At 42.9% G+C, this 16,893-nt stretch overlaps 1 protein-coding gene across 1 annotated transcript; it reads left to right on the top strand.

The window, feature by feature from the left end:
• Positions 1-13,987: 13,987 nt before the first annotated feature.
• On the top strand, positions 13,988-16,881 carry INKA1 (inka box actin regulator 1). Its single transcript, XM_036739148.1, has 2 exons — positions 13,988-14,155; positions 16,023-16,881. The coding sequence occupies exons 1-2, from the start codon at positions 14,105-14,107 to the stop codon at positions 16,824-16,826; spliced, it is 855 nt and encodes a 284-aa protein (XP_036595043.1). The 5' UTR covers positions 13,988-14,104; the 3' UTR covers positions 16,827-16,881.
• Positions 16,882-16,893: the final 12 nt, after the last annotated feature.

Raw genomic sequence — 16,893 nt, forward strand, 5'->3', positions numbered from 1 at the left:
GGAGAAATAAAAGCACAAAAAGGGAGAGGGAAACAGGATGGAGAAAAAGACACAGCTTGTAATCATAACTGTGAATGTGAATGGAATGAACTCTCCCATAAAGTGGAGGCAAATAGCAGAATGGATTAAAAACCATAATCCTACAATATGTTGTTTACAAGAAACACATCGAAACAGGGGGATACATACAGGGTAAAGGTAAAAGGATGGAGTAGAATATATTGCGCTTCAGCTAAAGTAAAAAAAGCAGGAGTAGCAATCCTAATCTCAGACAAAGCAAAAGCAAAGATAGATCTAGTTAAAAGAGATAAGGAAGGATGCTATATCCTGCTAAGAGGCACCATAGAAAATGAAACAATATCACTATTTAACATATATGCGCCAAGCGGTATAGCATGCAAATTCTTAGAGGAGAAGTTAAGGGAGTTACAGGAAGAAATAGACAACAAAACCATACTGGTGGGGGATTTCAACCTCTCCCTCTCTGAATTTGATAAATCTAATCTCAAAATAAACAAGAAAAAAGTTAAGGAGGTGAATAGAATTTTAGAGAAGGCAGATATGACAGACTTCTGGAGAAAACTGAATGGAGATAAAAAGGAATATACTTTTTTTCTCAGCAGCATATGGCACATACTCAAAAACTGACCATGTACTAGGGCATAAAAACCTCACAATCCAGTACAGAAAGGCAGAAATAGTCAATGCATCCTTCTCGGATCATGACTCAATAAAAATTATTTGTAATAAAGGACCACGGGAAGATAAACCAAAAATTAATTGGAAACTAAATAATCTAATCCTAAAGAATGAGTGGGCCAAAGAACAAATCATAGAAACAACTAATAACTTCATTCAAGAAAATGACAATAATGAAACAACAAACCAAAACTTATGGGATACAGCAAAAGCAGTTCTTAGGGGAAGTTTTATATCTCTAAATGCTTATATGAATAAAATAGATAAAAAGGAGATCAATGAAATGGGCATGCAACTGAAAGAGCTAGAAAAAGAACAAATCAAAAATCCCCAATTAGATACCAAATTAGAAATACTGAAAATCAAAGGAGAGATTAATAAAATTGAAATCAAGAAAACTATTGAACTAATAAATAAAACTAAGAACTAGTTTTGTGGAAAAAAAACCAATAACATTGATAAACCCTTGGTCAATTTGATTTAAAAAAAGAAAGAAGGAAACCAAATTACCAGTATCAGAAATAAAAAGGGTGAATTCACCTCCACTGAAGAGGAAATTAAAACAATAATTGGGAATTATTTTGCCCAATTGTATGCCCATAAATTTGATAACCTTAGGGAAATGGATGAATATTTACAAAAATGCAAATTGCCCAGGTTAACAGAAGAGGAATTAAATTACCTAAATAACCCCATCTCAGAAAAAGAAATTGAGCAAGCCATCAATGAACTCCCTAGGAAAAAATCTCCAGAGCCAGATGGTTTTACATGTGAATTCTATCAAACATTTAAAGAACAATTAATTCCATACATTATAGACTATTTAGGAAAATAGGCGAAGAAGGAGTCCTACCAAGTTCTTTTTATGGCACAAATATGGTACCTAAATCAGGAAGAGTCAAAACAGAGAAAGAAAATTATAGACCAATTTCCCTAATGAATATTGATGCAAAAATGTTAAATAAAATATTAGCAAAAAGATTGCAGCAGCTTATCAGGAGAATAAGACACTATGACCAGATAGGATTTATTCCAGGAATGCAAGGCTGGTTCAATATTAGGAAAACTATCAGCATAATTGATCATATCAATAACAAAACTAGCAGAAACCATATGATTATCTCAATAGATGCAGAAAAAGCTTTTGACAAAATACAGCACCCATTCCTACTAAAAACACTAGAAAGCATAGGAATAAATGGAGTCTTCCTTAAAATTATAAATAATATCTACCTAAAACCATCAGCAAGCATTATTTGTAATGGGGATAAGCTAGATGCATTCCCAATAAGATCTGGGGTGAAACAAAGATGTCCATTATCACCCCTATTATTCAATTTGGTACTAGAAATGTTAGCTTTAGCATTAAGAGAAGAAAAGTAAATTGAAGGAATTAGAATAGGCAAAGAAGAAACTAAATTATCACTTTTCACAGGTGATATGATGATTTACTTAGAGAATCCTAGAGATTCAAGTAAAAAACTATTTGGAATAATAAATGACTTTAGCAAAGTTGCAGGATATAAAATAAACCCACATAAATCCTCAGCATTCCTATATATTACTAACAAGCCCAACAGCAAGAGATAGAGAAATTCCATTTAAAGTTACTGTAGAAACTATAAAATATTCAGGAGTCTACCTGCCAAGACAAACCCAGGGCCTATATGAACATAATTATGAAACACTTCTCACACAAATAAAGTCAGACCTAAATAAATGGAATAACATCAGTTGCTCATGGTTAGGCCGAGCTAATATAATAAAAATGACAATTTTACATAAATTAATTTACTTACTCAGTGCCATACCAATTGAACTACCAAAAAATTATTTTACAGAGCTGGATAAAATAATAACAAAATTCATCTGGAAGAACAAAAAGTCCAGAATATCAAGGGAATTAATGAAAAGAAATGCTAGGGAAGGTGGCCTAGCCATACCAGATATCAAACTGTACTATAAAGCAGCAGTCATCAAAACTACCTGGTACTGGCTAAGAAACAGAGTGGTAGATCAGTGGAATAGCTTAGGTACACAAGACGCAGAAGTCAACAAGTATAGCAATCTACTCTTTGATAAACCCAAAGAATCCATCTTCTGGGCTAAGAATTCACTATTTCACAAAAACTGCTGGGAAAGTTGGAAAATGGTAGGGCAGAAACTGGGCATAGACCAATATCTTACACCGTATACCAAAATAAAGTCAAAATGGGTTCATGATTTAGGAATAAAGGCTGATAGTATAAGCAATTTGGGAGAGCATGGAATAGTTTACCTATCAGATCTATGGGAAGGGAAGAATTCATGACCCAACAAGAGATAGAGAGCATTACAAAATGCAAAATGAATAATTTTTATTATGTTAAACTATTTTTGTATAAACAAAGCCAATGCAACAAAGATTAGGAGGGAAGCAGAAAATTGGGAGAAAATCTTTACAATCAATGTCTCTGATAAAGGCCTCATATGTAAAATATATAGGGAACTGAGCCAAATTTATAGGAATAAAAGCCATTCCCCAATTAAGAAATGGTCAAAGGATATGACCAGGCAGTTTTCAGAGGAAGAAATTAAAGACATCTATAGGCATATGAAAAAATGCTCTAAATCACCACCGATTAGAGAAACGCAAGTCAAAACAACTCTTAGGTACCACATCTCTCCTGTCAGATTGGCTAACATGACAAAATAGGAAAAGGATAAATGCTGGAGAGGATGTGTTAAAATTGGAACATTAATACATTGTTGGTGAAATTGTGAACAGATCCAGCCATTTTGGAGAGCAATTTGGAACTATGCCCAAAGGGCTATAAAAATGTTCATACCCTTTGACGCAGCAATACCACTCCTAGGGCTGTATCCCAAAGAGATCACACAAGTGGGAAAGGGACCTGTACGTACAAAAATATTTATAGTGGCTCTTTTTGTGGTAGCAAAGAATTAGAAACCAAGGTGATACCCATCAATTGGGGAATGGCTGAACAAGTTGTGGTATATGAATGTAATGGAATACTATTGTGCTATAAGAAATGGAGAAGGTACAGACTTCATAGTAACCTGGAAAAACCTACGTGATGTGATGCTGAGTGAGAGGAACAGAACCAGGAGAACATTGTACACAACCACAGTCATATTGATTCTGTGATGACTAACTTTGATAGACTTGGCTCTCCTCAGCAATACAAGGCTCAAAGACAGCTCCAAAGGATGCATGATGGAGAGAGCTAGCTACATCCAGAGAAAGAAGTATGGAGTCGGAATGTAGACTGAGGCAAACTATTTGCTCTTTTTTTTCTGTTCTTTTTTGGTTTTGTTTCTTCTCTCTTGTGATTCATTCCATTGGTCATAATTCTTCTTTGCAACTTGACTATTGTGTAAAAAAGTTTAATGCAAAGGTTTATGTAGAATCTATAGCAGACTGCATGCTGTTTTGGGGGGAGGGGGAAGGAGAGGGAAGGGAAGAAAATTTGAAACTCAAGAACATGTAGAACTGAGTGTTGTAAACTAAAAATAAAAAATTTAATTAAAAAAAGAAAGTTAAGAAGACAAAAAAAAGAATGAAGGACAAACCACAGCTAATATTTCTAATACAATATTAAATAAAAATGACAATAATGGAATCTTTGTATCACTTCTCATCTCACTGGAAAGGCTTCTAGCTTCTCCCCACTCTGGATAATGCTTGCTCTTCATTTTAGATATACTACTTTACGTTTTTGGGGCAGTTCAGTGACACAGTGGATGAAACACCAGGTCTGTAATTAGGATGACCTGAGTTCAAATCCAACCTCGGACACTTACTATGTGACCTTGGGCAAGTTACTTAACCCTGTTTGCCTCAGTTTCCTTATCTGTGAAATGAACTGGAGAAGGAAATGGCAAATCACTCCAGTATCTTTGTCAAGAAAACCCCAAATGGGGTCACAAAGAGTTGGACATGACTGAACAACTTATCATTTTAAGAAAAGTTCCATTCATTCCTGTGCTTTGTAGTGGTTTTTTCTTTAAACAGGAATGGGTGCTATATTTTGTCAAAAACTTTTCCTGCATCTATAGAAATAACATGATTTTTGCTGGTCAATTGTGCTTATAGTTTTCTCAATATCGAACCAGTCTTGCATTCCTGGTATAAATCTAACCTTGTCATTGTGTATGGGTCTTTGTGATATATTGCTATAATCTCATTGCCAGTGTTTTAAGGTTTTTTTTTTTCATCAATACTCATTAGCGAAATTGGAATACAGTTTTCTTTCTCAATTTTGACTCTCACTGGTATAGGTTTCAAGACCATATTTAAGTCATAGAAGGAATTTGATAGGACTCCTTCCATACCTATTTTTTCAAACAGTATTATGTAATACTGAAAGTAATTATTCTTTAAATGTTTGGTACAATATACATGTAAATCCATCTGGTCCTGGAGTTTTTTTTTCCCCTTAGGGAGCTTATTTATGGCTTGTTCAATTTCTTTTTCTAAGATGGGGTTGTACTATATCAAATTACTTGCCTTCTCAATGAAGGGAGGAGAGGAGGAGGGAAAAAATTTAGAACTCAAAAATTTTAAGAAAGAATATTATAAATTATTTTACATGTAATTGGAAAAAATAAAATTTTTATAAGTTAAAAAAATAATATAGTGTTGTTTAAGTATTCTATTTCTTGTTTTGTTAATCTGGGCCATTCACATTTTTATAAATATTCATCCATTTTATTTAGATTATCAGTTTTATTGGCATATAGTTGGGCAAAATAGCTCCTAATAATTGTTTCTATTTCTTCCTCATTGGTTGTGAATTAACTTTTTAAACTTTTGATACTGATAATTTGGTTTTCTTTCTTTTTAAAAATCAGATTAGCTAATGGTTTATCCATTTTCATGTTTGTTGGAAAAAAAACACCTTCTAGTTTTATTTATTGTTTAATTCCTTTTTACTTTCAATTTTGGTAATTTCTTCTTTGATTTTCAAGATTTTTATTCTGGTGTTTAATTGAAGGTTTTAAAAATTGTGTTTTTCTAGGTTTTTTTAGTTGTATGTCCAATTAATTGATCTGCTATTTTTTATATATGTAGGCATTTTGAGATATAAATTTTCCCTAAGTACTGTTTTGGCTGTGCCCCATGAACTTTGGTATGTTGTCTCATTGTTGTCATTATCTTTAATGAAATCATTGATTGTTTGTATGATTTGTTCTTTGACCCACTCATTTTTTAGGATTAAGTTATTTAGTTTCCAATTAATTTTTTATCTATGCTTCAAAGATCCTTTACTGAATATAATTTTTATTGTATTATTGTCAGAAAGGGATAATATTTCTGCTTTTCTGCATCTGTTTATGAGGTTTTTATGCCCTAATACAGAGTCAGTTTTTGTGAAGGCTCATTGTACAACTGAGAAATAAGTTCAATTCTTTCTATTCCCATTCAATAGTATCCAGGAGTTTATCATACCTAACTTTTCTAAAATTCTATTCATCCCTTCAACTTCTTTCTTGCTTATTTTGTAGTTAATTTTACTAGATCTGAGAGGGTGTAAATTGAGGTCCTCCGGGGGTGTAGTTTACTGTTTCCTCCTGTAACTCATTTAACTTTTCCTTTAAGAATTTGGATGCTATGCCATTTGGAGCATATATGTTGAGTATTGATATTATTGTCTATTGTACCTTTTAGCAAAATGTTGTTTCCCTGTTTATCTCTATTTTTGATTTTGTTTTGTCTGAGATCCTGATTGACATCTCTGCTTTTTTTACATTAGCTGAAACATAATTGATTCTGTTCCAGCCCCTTATTTTAACTCTATATGTATCTTTCTGTTTTAAGTGTGTGTTTTTTTGTAGACTCTATATTGTTGGATTTTAATTTATTCTGCTATTTTATGAGTGAGTTCATTCCATTCACATTCATAGTTATGATTGTGGACTCTGTATTTCCCACCATCCTATTTTCTTATTTTCATCCTTCTCCTCTTTACCTTGTCCTTCCTCAAGTGTCCATTTTACTACAATATTCCTGGGAGTTTTCATTCTAGAGTTTCTTTTGGAAAGGGACTGGTAAATTTTTTTGATTTATACTTTGCCCCCGGGTTCTAGGATATCTGGAGAGATTTCCTTTATAGTTTCTTGCAATGTGATGTCTAGGTTCTATTTTTTTGTTGTTGTTGTTCATGGTTTTCACATAGTTCAATTATTCTCAAATTATGTCTTCTTGATCAATTTTTCAGGTCAGTTGTTTTTCTTATGAAATATTTCATAATTTCTTTTATTTTTTCAGTCTTTTGACTTAGTTTCATTATTTCCTAATGTTTCGTTGAGTCATCAACTTCCATTTGGCCAATTCTAACTTTTAAGGAGTTATTTTCTTTAGTAATGTTTTGTACTTCCTTTAAAATTCTCTTAATTCTCCACTTTTTGGGATAACTCATTTCTTTTCCCATTTTTTCCTTTATAGTTTCTTATCCAGTTTAATTTTTTTTCTTTTTTTAGATCTCTTTAACTCTTCTAGGAATTTTTGCTGGGCTTCCAGCCAATCTAGATTTTTCTTTGAAGCTTTGCTTGTAAATGTTTTCAAACCATTGTCTTCTGTGTTTGTGTCTTGAATTTCTCTGTCACCTAAAAGCTGCTAGATTTTTATGGTCAGATTCTTTTTTTGTTCACTCATTTTTCCAGCCTACTTCTTGACTTTGGACTTTATGTCAGTATTTGGATCTGTTCACTTACAGGGGAGATGTCTGGCCTGAGCTTTTGTCTCTTTATGACTTTCTGCTATTTGGAAATCTCAGTCTGGGGGCCTGCAAGTTTTCAGTGCTTCCAAAGCAGAGTAATCTGGGGGGAGAGGTATGTTCACTGCTCTCCTGGTCTGAGCCCTGCAAGTTCCTGACCCAAATTTGGATCTGTTGGCTTGTGTGTGGTTGAGTTTCTGTAAATGGCTGCTGGACTCAGTGATTTTTAGCCTATTGGGAGGTTCTGCAGGTTCAGAGTGACCGAACTGTTTGACTCCTGTTTGGTGCTGGTTTCTTGCCCTTGCTGTTCTATTGCAGGTTTATGTGAGGGGCTAAAGGTTAGAATTGAGTCCTTTCTCTGCTCTTGGGCTCAGAGCCACACATCTAAGCTTCTGAAACTTGTTCCTTTTCCTGTACGCAGCTAAGGACTCTCTTGCTCAAAGCTGTAACCACTCCTCTCCACTCTGGAACTGGGTAATGGATGACAGAGCTGCCAGATGGTGCCTGTTTGTGCTCCCAGCACTAGTTTAGGGGTCCCCTAGTATCTCTTTCTGGCCTGGAGCTTCCAGCGTTGGTGTTCAGTCTTAGCCCCCTTACCATCCCTAGTGCTAGAATGCTCCCCACTGCTGCTGCCACTGCACTGAGCTCCTGGCCAGTCCCCACCCCAGTGTTCACAGACCTCTCTATCTTCTTAAACTGCCCTGGGCTGAAAAAATGACTCACTGCGACTTTTTTTTGGCTTTCCCAATCAGAATTTAGTATAGCAGTTTTCCAGGTTGTTGTAGATGAGGTATGTTGGGCAAAAATGGGCAAAAATGTTGATTCTCACTCCACCATCTTGACTCTGTACCTTCAATTATTTTAAAATATTATCATAAGAATCCCATGGATTCAATGGTGATGATTCTCAAATCTACTTATCCAGCCTTAACCTCTTTACTGACCTCTACTTTCACATCTCCAAATGCTTGTTGGATAGCTTGAATCAGAATGTCCCATTCTCACCTTGAACTCAACAAGTCCAAAACAGAACTCATTATCTTTCCCTCCAAATCCTTCGCCTTCCAAATTTCCCTATTGTTGTCAAAGGCACCACCGTTCTCCTGATCATTCAATCTTGCAACCTAGAGGGCATCTAGGGGGCACAGTGGTAAAGCCAGGAGTTAGGAAGACAATTCAAATCTGGTCTCAGACACTAACTCTGTGACCCTGGGCAATTCATTTAACCCATTTGCCTCAATTTCCTCAACCATAATACTGGGATAATAATAGCACCTACCTCCCAGGGTTGTTGTGAGGAACAAATGAGATAATTGTAAGGTGCTTAGCACACCTTGTAAGTCACAGAACAAATCCCTGACTCTTAACCCTAAATGCCTCAAACTCTAACCCCTTAATGAAAGGATTTGTTCTCTGACCTAGAGGGCCACATGTGGCCTCAAGGCTGCACACCTGCTCTAGGGAAACAGATTCTGTGTCCTCAAAGCTCTGTCCACTCTCCCTTTATTTATTTTATTTTTTGCAGGGGGGAAGGCAGGGTAATTAGGGTTAAGTGACTTGCCCAAGGTCACACAGCCAGTAAATGTGTTAAGTGTCTGAGGCTGGGTTTGAACTCAGGTACTCCTGACTCCAGGGCTGGTGCTCTACTCACTGCACCACCTAGCTGCCCCCACTCTCCCACCAGTTGGAAGGGTGTGTGGCTCAAGTGTATTACTAAGTGTGACTTAGACATCCCAAATGTGGCTTCAGAGAATGAATGGGTACCCAAGGCTTAAAAAATTGTTGTAATTCTCAAACCATTTATTTGGACAGTCTCCAGCTCCCCTTTGAGGACCCCTCCTGTGTTCTCCCCATTGGATATCTGTTGTCTGCCCATCCTGCATTTCCTCTGGACAGGAGGAATGTTCTACTTTCTGTTCTTGCCAATCCTTTCTACCAAATGAAATCACTGAATTATCAGAGCTGCACGGGAACTCAGAAATCATCAAGATTGTCTCATTGCAGCCCAGAGAGGTTAAGCCACCCATCCTAGGTCACACAGCCAGTTAGCAACATAGCCTATACTCTAGCCTAGATCTCCTGATTTCCAATTCAGTGTTCCTTTTCACTGTGACAGACTCCCTGTATTCTGCCTTCCTTTAAAGTTCAGTGAAAACCACCTCCTACCTGGCAGTAAACACTCCCTTCTCTGAAGCCCCTGGCTCTGAGCCTCAGCCTCCTTCATGGTTCTCGTTCTGCTTTGGATTGGGGCTAGGTCGGGTCTTTGTAAGTTTTCTCGTCCATCAATTTCCACCTTGGGGTGGCCTAGCACAGGGCCCTGCAAGCAGAAGGCGCTCAGGAAGTGCATAACAGGGAAGGGAAGGGGGCAAGCAATTACAAAGTGCCTACTATGTGCAGGCACATCATCTCCACGGTCTATGGCAAGAGTTTTCATTCACTTTCATTGACTCCTGGTCAAGGACACAGCTTGGGTGCCTGAGCAAAGACTCCTAGGCTGTGTCAGCGCAGATGCGTATCCCTTCTATAGCAGGCATTGGTCTTCACCTTTGTTGTGTTATGGACCCTTTGGATGCTTTGCAAATGCTATCTCACCAGACACTAACCCTAATTCTAATCCCACTTAGCACTAATGCAGACCTTGCAAAGTGCTTTGTCTGTCTTATCTCATTTGATCCTCACAGCTGGGAAGTAGTGTTATTATTAGCCCTATTTTACAAAGAGGGAAACTGAGGCTGAAAGATGGTAAGTGACCCGCCCAGGGTCACACAGCTAGTAAATGCCCAAATCTTGGGCTTTCTGACTCCAACGCTCTATCCACGAGCCTCCCCCCCACCCCCGCCAGCTGCCTGCTAAATGACTATGTTGGATTAGACTGGGGTCAGGACTGTTTTGTGTCACGCATCTCTTTGGCAGCCTGGTCAAACCTAATACTGCTGTGCTTTGGTGAGTCCACTCAAATCCAAGGAATGATCAGTAAAATTAGTGGAAATAAAGATGTACATTTTTCCCTCCAAGGGCCCCTTGAAATCTTCCCAAATGACCGCCGAGAACCCCTGAACTAGGTGGTTTCTGAAGTTTAATGACAATGTAATTGGGTTTTGAGGGATGGAGGTGCGGGACTTTGGGTTGGGAAGGAGGAGGAATTCATACGTTCAGAGATTTCCCCACCAGGGGGCGCAGCTGCTCCACTCAGTCCAGGGTTTTACCTAGGAAAAGGATGAATGACCGCCAAGAAAAAGAGGCTGAAGCCGGTGTGGGGGTTAAGGGGTTGGACCTTTGAGTTTCTGGGGTTAGCCTTCACCCCTGGTTCTGACCTCTGGGCACAGAAGACCCGGAGGCAGGGCAGGGTGCAGTTAGCTCTGGAAGCTCTCATTTGGCCAGGGTTTACCGTGATCGCCCTTGGGAGTGTGTGTGGGCGGTGGTCAGATCGCACCCCCATCCCGCCCCATCCCTGCGGATCCTCCAGCCTCCCATAGCTGGCCAATAGTCCTCCTTCCTCTGCACCCCGGAAAGGGGTCTGTGTCTCTGTCAAGACTGAACGGTAGCAGCTAGCCTTTGTATGGCACTTTGAAGTTTGCAAAGCGCTTTACAAATATGATTTTATCTTTACATTCCTGGGAGACCGACGCTTTTAAGACCTTCATTTTAGAAACTGAGTCAGGCAGTGGTTACGCAGCTAGTGAAGTGACTAAGGCTGGAAGTGGACTCCCGTTTTCCAGACTCCATGTTTAACACTCTGTTCACTGTGCCAACTAACTGCCTTGATGTAGGGGGCAGAAACATCAGATCCTGATGGCATTTTTGAGCCAGAAGAGACCCTAGTCCATCTAATCTCCTTATTTTTACAAAGAAAAAGGTTTTAAACTCCGCCCCTCCCCCAATTGTTCTCTTCTCTCTACCTCTCCTCCCTCAATTAGAAAAAGAAAAACTAAATCCTTTTTAACAAACATGCATGGTCAAGCAAAACAAATCTCCCAAGTTAGGCACGTCCAAAAATATGTCTCATTTACAGAGATGAAAATTGAGGACCAGGGAGGAGCAGGCATATGGGTAGTAAGATGTTATAGAACAGGAGTTCTTACCATGGGGTCCATGGATGGATTTCAGGGGATCCTTGAACTTGGAAAATATTACATCTTGGGTTTTTACTAAGGTTTAACTGAAATTTGGGCTCTCTTTGAATTATTTCAAAACATGATTCTGAGAAAGGCTTCACTACACTGCCAGGAGGGTCCATGATACAAAAAGGGTTAAGAGGTTCCACTATAGAAGCTACTTCCCAAGCTCAGACTTCCCTGTGGTTTTAGATCTCTCTGTCTCTGTCTTTCCATCTCTCCCCCTCCCCCCCTCTCCCTTTCTCTGTCTCTGCCATTTCTACCCCTCCCCCTTCTCTTTCTCCTCCTTTCTCTCTCCCCTTTCTCTTTCTTTCTCTCCTTTCTTTTTCTCTCTCCCCTTTCTCTTTCTTTCTCTCCTTTCTTTTTCTCTCTCCTCCTTTCTCTTTCTCTCTGCTCCTTTCTCTTTCTTTCTCCTTTCTTTTTCTCTCTCCTCCTTTCACTTTCTCTCTCTCCTTTCTCTTTCTCTCTCTCCTTTCTCTTTCTCTCCTCCTTTCTCTTTCTCTTCTCCTTTCTCTTACTCTCTCCTCCTTTCTCTTTCTCTCTCTCCCTTTCTCTTTCTTTCTCTCCTTTCTCTTTCTCTCTCTCCTCCTTTCTCTTTCTCTCACTCCTCCTTTCTCTTTCTCTCTGCTCCTTTCTCTTTCTTTTTCCTTTCTCTTTCTCTTTCCTCCTTTCTCTTTCTCTCTCTGCTCCTTTCTCTTTCTCTCTCTCCTCCTTTCTCTTACTCTCTCTCCTCCTTCTCTTCTCTCTCTTCCCTCCTTTCTCTTCTCTCTGCTGCCTTCTCTTTCCTCTGCTTCCTTTCTCTTTCTTTTCCTTTCTCTTTCTCGCTCCTCCTTTCTTTCTTTCTCTCTCTCCTCCTTTCCCTTCTCTCTCTCCTCCTTTCTCTTTCTCATCTGCTCCTTGTCTCTTTTCTCTTTACTTTTTCCTTTTTCTTTTCCTCTTTCGCTTCCTTCCTTTCTCTTTCTCTTCGCTCCTTTCTCTTCTCTTCCTCCTCCTCTTTCTCCTCGCTCTTCCTCTCTCTTCTCTCTTCTCCTTTCTCTTTCTTTTTTCCTTTCTCTTCTCTCCCTCCTTTCTCTTTCTCTCTCTGCTCCTTTTTCTTTCTCCTCCTTTCTCTTTCTCTCTCTCCTCCTTTCTCTTTCTCTCTCTCCTCCTCTCTTTCTCTCTCTCTGCTCCTTTCTCTTCCTCCTCCTCCTCCTGCTTCTCCTCCTCCTCCTCCTTCTCCTCCACCTCCTCCTCCTCCTCTTCCTTCTTCTTCTTCTTCTTCTTCTTCTTCTTCTTCTTCTTCTTCTTCTTCTTCTTCTTCTTCTTCTTCTTTTCTCTCTCTCTCTCTCTCTCTCTCTCTCTCGCTCGCTCTCTCTCTCTCTCTCTCTCTCTCTCTCGTCCCATTCTCTCCCCACACCCCATTGTGGAAAGAACACTGGCCTTGAGTGAGGGTTAGAAACCCTGGGTGACTGACCCTTCTACATGTGATCTTGAGCCAGTTCCCTCCCATCTCTGGGCCTCAGTTTCCTCCTATGCACAATGAGGGCAACAGAGTAACTCTAATCCCTGGTGCCCCTTCTGGCTGACATATTCCATTTTCAATTCAGTGAACACTGATTGGGCAACAAAGACAAAAACAAAAGCCTCCATGCCTCAAAGAGATAGTAGGCTACAGATGCCATATATGTATATATACATATATATGTATATATACATATATATATATATACACCCATACATATATACATACATATATACACATACACATATTGAGAGAGAATAGGTCTGACTGGGGTGAATCAGAGGTCTTCATAGGGATCAATCAATCCACAAGTATTTATTAAGCATCTACTGAGAGTGCCAGCATTGGGATGGGTGCTGGGCATAAACACAAAAAGAAGAACACAATACCCACTTGCTAGGAGGTTTCCTTCTAATGAGGGATGCCAGCACCCGAGCTGTATGCGCCTGGAAGGAAGAGAGATTTTTGACAGGATATGAGGAGGGGGAGTGTGTTTCGTGAAGGATATCGAGCCCTGACATTCTAAATTCTATGTTCCAAGATCTCTTCCAAATCTGACATTGTGCTCTGTGTTTTAAATTCTGACTTTCAAGTGATTCTCACGAGCCCAATCACTGTTCCAAACACCCATCCACACCCCCAGGAGCCTCTCCCATACATGCCCTGTCCCACAGAAAGCTCTGGTCCCATCACTTTTGAGGGGTGGGGAGGACAAGCTCAGGAAAGAGAGGGTACAATGCGGGGAGGGGGTCACCATACTATTCCCCAGGGCTAGGTCTCCCGATTCTTGCCTCCAGCTGGAGGCGGGGGCTCCAGTTACAGCCCCCCTCCTCTCCACCCTCCCCACACTTCCCTGCCTCATTGGCTGACTGTGGGAGGGGCGCGGCCTGGGCTACAGCCAGATGTTGGGAGCAGCAGGAGGGAGGGGAGAGCAGAGCCGGCCATCCTCCAAACTCTACTCCGGCGATCCCTGCCCAAGCCACAGACGTCCTGTAGCAGCGGCTGCCTGAGTGGAGAGGGCCTGGGGAGGAGGTGCTGGCCCCAGTTGGGGCCCTTCTCCCTAGTTGGGAATGCGCAGCTCCCGGCTGGACAGCTTCCTGGGACAGTTCCGTCTAGAGTTGGTGAGCTTTCTGCCCTGAGAGAGCATGGGGAGGGGGCACAGTGGGGAACTGTAGAAGGACCCCTAGAGGGTTGGGGAGCAGCTGGCTCCTTTGCTTCTTTTCACTGAGGTGGGCTCTTAGCGGAGGTGGGTCCTGGGGAGGCAGAGGCCTGCCCACCAGGAAGAGAACCTAGAATGGTTTCTGGGGCACCCCAAGGCTGTTTCTCCTCCCACAGCCTTGACCCCAGAACAAGACAGGAAGTAGCTGTCCCCACCCCCACTCCCTAGCCAGCTCACCCCACCATAGATGTATTAGAAGAAGGTAGTACCTTGGACTTGGCATCTTTATGGGTAGTGAGTATGTGGGGATGGGGGCTTTTGGCAGACACAATTGTGGAGGACGTGTGGTCCTATATTAGGTCTGTGTTTGCCCACACGTGTGGGACTGGGGGAGGGGCACCCCAGCTGGCTGAAGCTGCCCTGGCAGATGGCTGGGGTTGGGTTTCGGACGGTTGGGGAACTTTGGGGGCTGTCCCGGGCATCAGGTAACAACATCCTGGCTAGCCGTGCTTGGCAGAGGGCTTCCCTCCCCCTATCTCCTACATCCAGGAAAGGAAAAAAAAAAGCTTCTCTCTCACAAAGAGAGAAACTGAGGTAGGCAGGCACCTAAGTCTATCCGGCACCCATGGTAGCCAGGAGGAACTCACACAACCAGCAGCTTCTATCTCAACAGCTGTGGTTTTTGTAGCTGACTGGGGGTGGGGGGTGGGGTGGGTCAGAACGAGGAGGGCTGTCTGCTGCCTGTTATGGGCCTAGGGGTAAAAAGGGAGGGGGGACTCAGCTAGCTTGAGTGTGACAAGGAGAGGGGGGAAGAAGGGGAGACCTTATAACATTCCGGGGGCCACTTCCCCTTACTCTTGAGCCAGGATAGAACCAGGATTGGAATGGGGGCTGAGACAGCAGCCCCCTGGGTCAGGATACGGCCCCCTTACCCTGCCCTGCCCTAGTTCCTTTCCCCCTCCCCAGCTCAGCTCAGCTCAGCCCAGCCCGACCCATCCTGGCCCAGCTTCTCCACACCCGCACTCCGCCACCCCCGGGCCGCCTGCAGCGGGTGCTGACTTGCCTGCTGGGGAACATGCTGCAGCCTGCCAGTCTGAAGAAAGCAGGGAGCCAGGAGGTTGGGGGGCCAGGCACGTGGCAGCTGCTGCCGGCTGGGCAGGGTTGCGCGTGCCAGGGGGCCAGGCAGGCTTTTGGTAGGTGTCCCACCTGTTTCTGGTATGCGCTATATCAGGATATAAATGCCCCCCATAGTAGGAAATAGGTGGCAATGCCCCAAATTGGACATAGCGCTTGGGGCCCAGTCTTCGTCTCCCCCAGAACATTTTCCACCAGCATGAAAATGCTTTTGGCTCCTGCAAATCTGGGCGCTTTCTGGGCTAATAGGAAAAGATGGGATAGGGGAGAGGAGGGAACCCGGGAGTGTACCCAGCATAAAGCATGAGCACAGATCCTAGAGGTGGTCCGTGACCCTGGCCTACAACGTCACAGCTGGGTAACCTTAAGAAGTCATTTTGCCTCAATTTCCTCACCTGCAAAACTAGGATATGTGTCCTTGCGTGTTATAATGTAAGAACAATAAAAATGTTTTGCTAAAATTTATTCTTGTCCAGGCTTTGTATTAATTCGTTACATGGGCTAGTCATTTTCACTGCTCAGTACCTCAGTTTCCCCATATGGGGATGGAATAATCCCATTTCTCACGACGACCAACACTCTTCACAGAATGCCTACTGTAAGCAGGCAGTGAGTCCCTCCTCTATGACTCTGTTCCCGCATCTCTAAAATAATCCCGCATGACTTTGACCTTTGCTCTCTCCTCTCTCCTTCAGCTGTGCGGGCGGGAAGAGCCGGGCTCCCCACGGATGCAGGGTCCCTCCCAGCCACCCGCACCAGAGCCAGCCAGTGGCCCCCGGCCCTGCCACCCACCAAGAGCCTCGGATGCTTCGGAAGCAGATTCAGCCTGCTGCCTAGAAGAGGACGACGAGGAGGGGGCTGCACTGTCCCCCTGTGAACGCACCCTGGACTGGGACTCAGGCTACTCAGAGGTGTCAGGGAGCACCTGGCGGGATGAGGACCGGCCAGTGCTTAGGAGGGTGGGCCGCTTACGGGGCCGGGCCAGCCCCCCACCTGGACGTCGGCCCCGCCCCAAATCTACGTCTGACATCTGTCTGGAGCAGTGGCGGGGACTAGATGCCGAGGACTGGACAGCATGTCTACTGTCCCGGAGCCGCAGCCGCCAGCCCCTGGTGCTAGGGGATAACTGCTTCGCAGACCTGGTGGAGAACTGGATGGAGCTGCCCGAGGCAGCGGGTGAAGGGTGCCCGGCGGCGGCCCCCCGCTGGTTGGGAAAGCCCCACCACTTCTTGCTCAACCTCTCGGACCATCTCAGGCGCAGGCTGGGTGGGGGTGGAGGTGGGAGCGGGGGCCGGGCCCGGGGCCCCTCTGGAGCCGGGGCAGCCCCCCAGAGGAGCAGCCCGGCAGCCATGGCTGCCAAGCGCCTGTCCTGCCCCCCTGCACCTGGGTGCCCCCTCCCCTCGCCGGACCTTGCCTCAGACTTTACCCACTTTGCTGCTCTTATGAGGAGCCGCAGCCGCCAGCCCATCATTTGCAATGATGTCATTGGCTACATTTGACACCTCTTCCCTCCACCCCCATCCCCAACCACGGACAATAAAGGGTTTTCTATTAGACCCCGATTTC

This window comes from Trichosurus vulpecula, chromosome 9 (genome assembly GCF_011100635.1).
Source record: "Trichosurus vulpecula isolate mTriVul1 chromosome 9, mTriVul1.pri, whole genome shotgun sequence".
NCBI classification, from domain to species: Eukaryota; Metazoa; Chordata; class Mammalia; order Diprotodontia; family Phalangeridae; genus Trichosurus; species Trichosurus vulpecula.

What these genes read in the sequence shown, in the direction of transcription:
- INKA1 (XM_036739148.1), top strand. Translation starts at nt 14,105, where the DNA reads ATGCGCAGCTCCCGGCTGGACAGCTTCCTGGGACAGTTCCGTCTAGAG. An exon ending in GACAGTTCCGTCTAGAGTTG is followed by an intron (nt 14,156 to 16,022) that starts GTGAGCTTTCTG and finishes TCTCTCCTTCAG; the next exon opens with CTGTGCGGGCGGGAAGAGCC.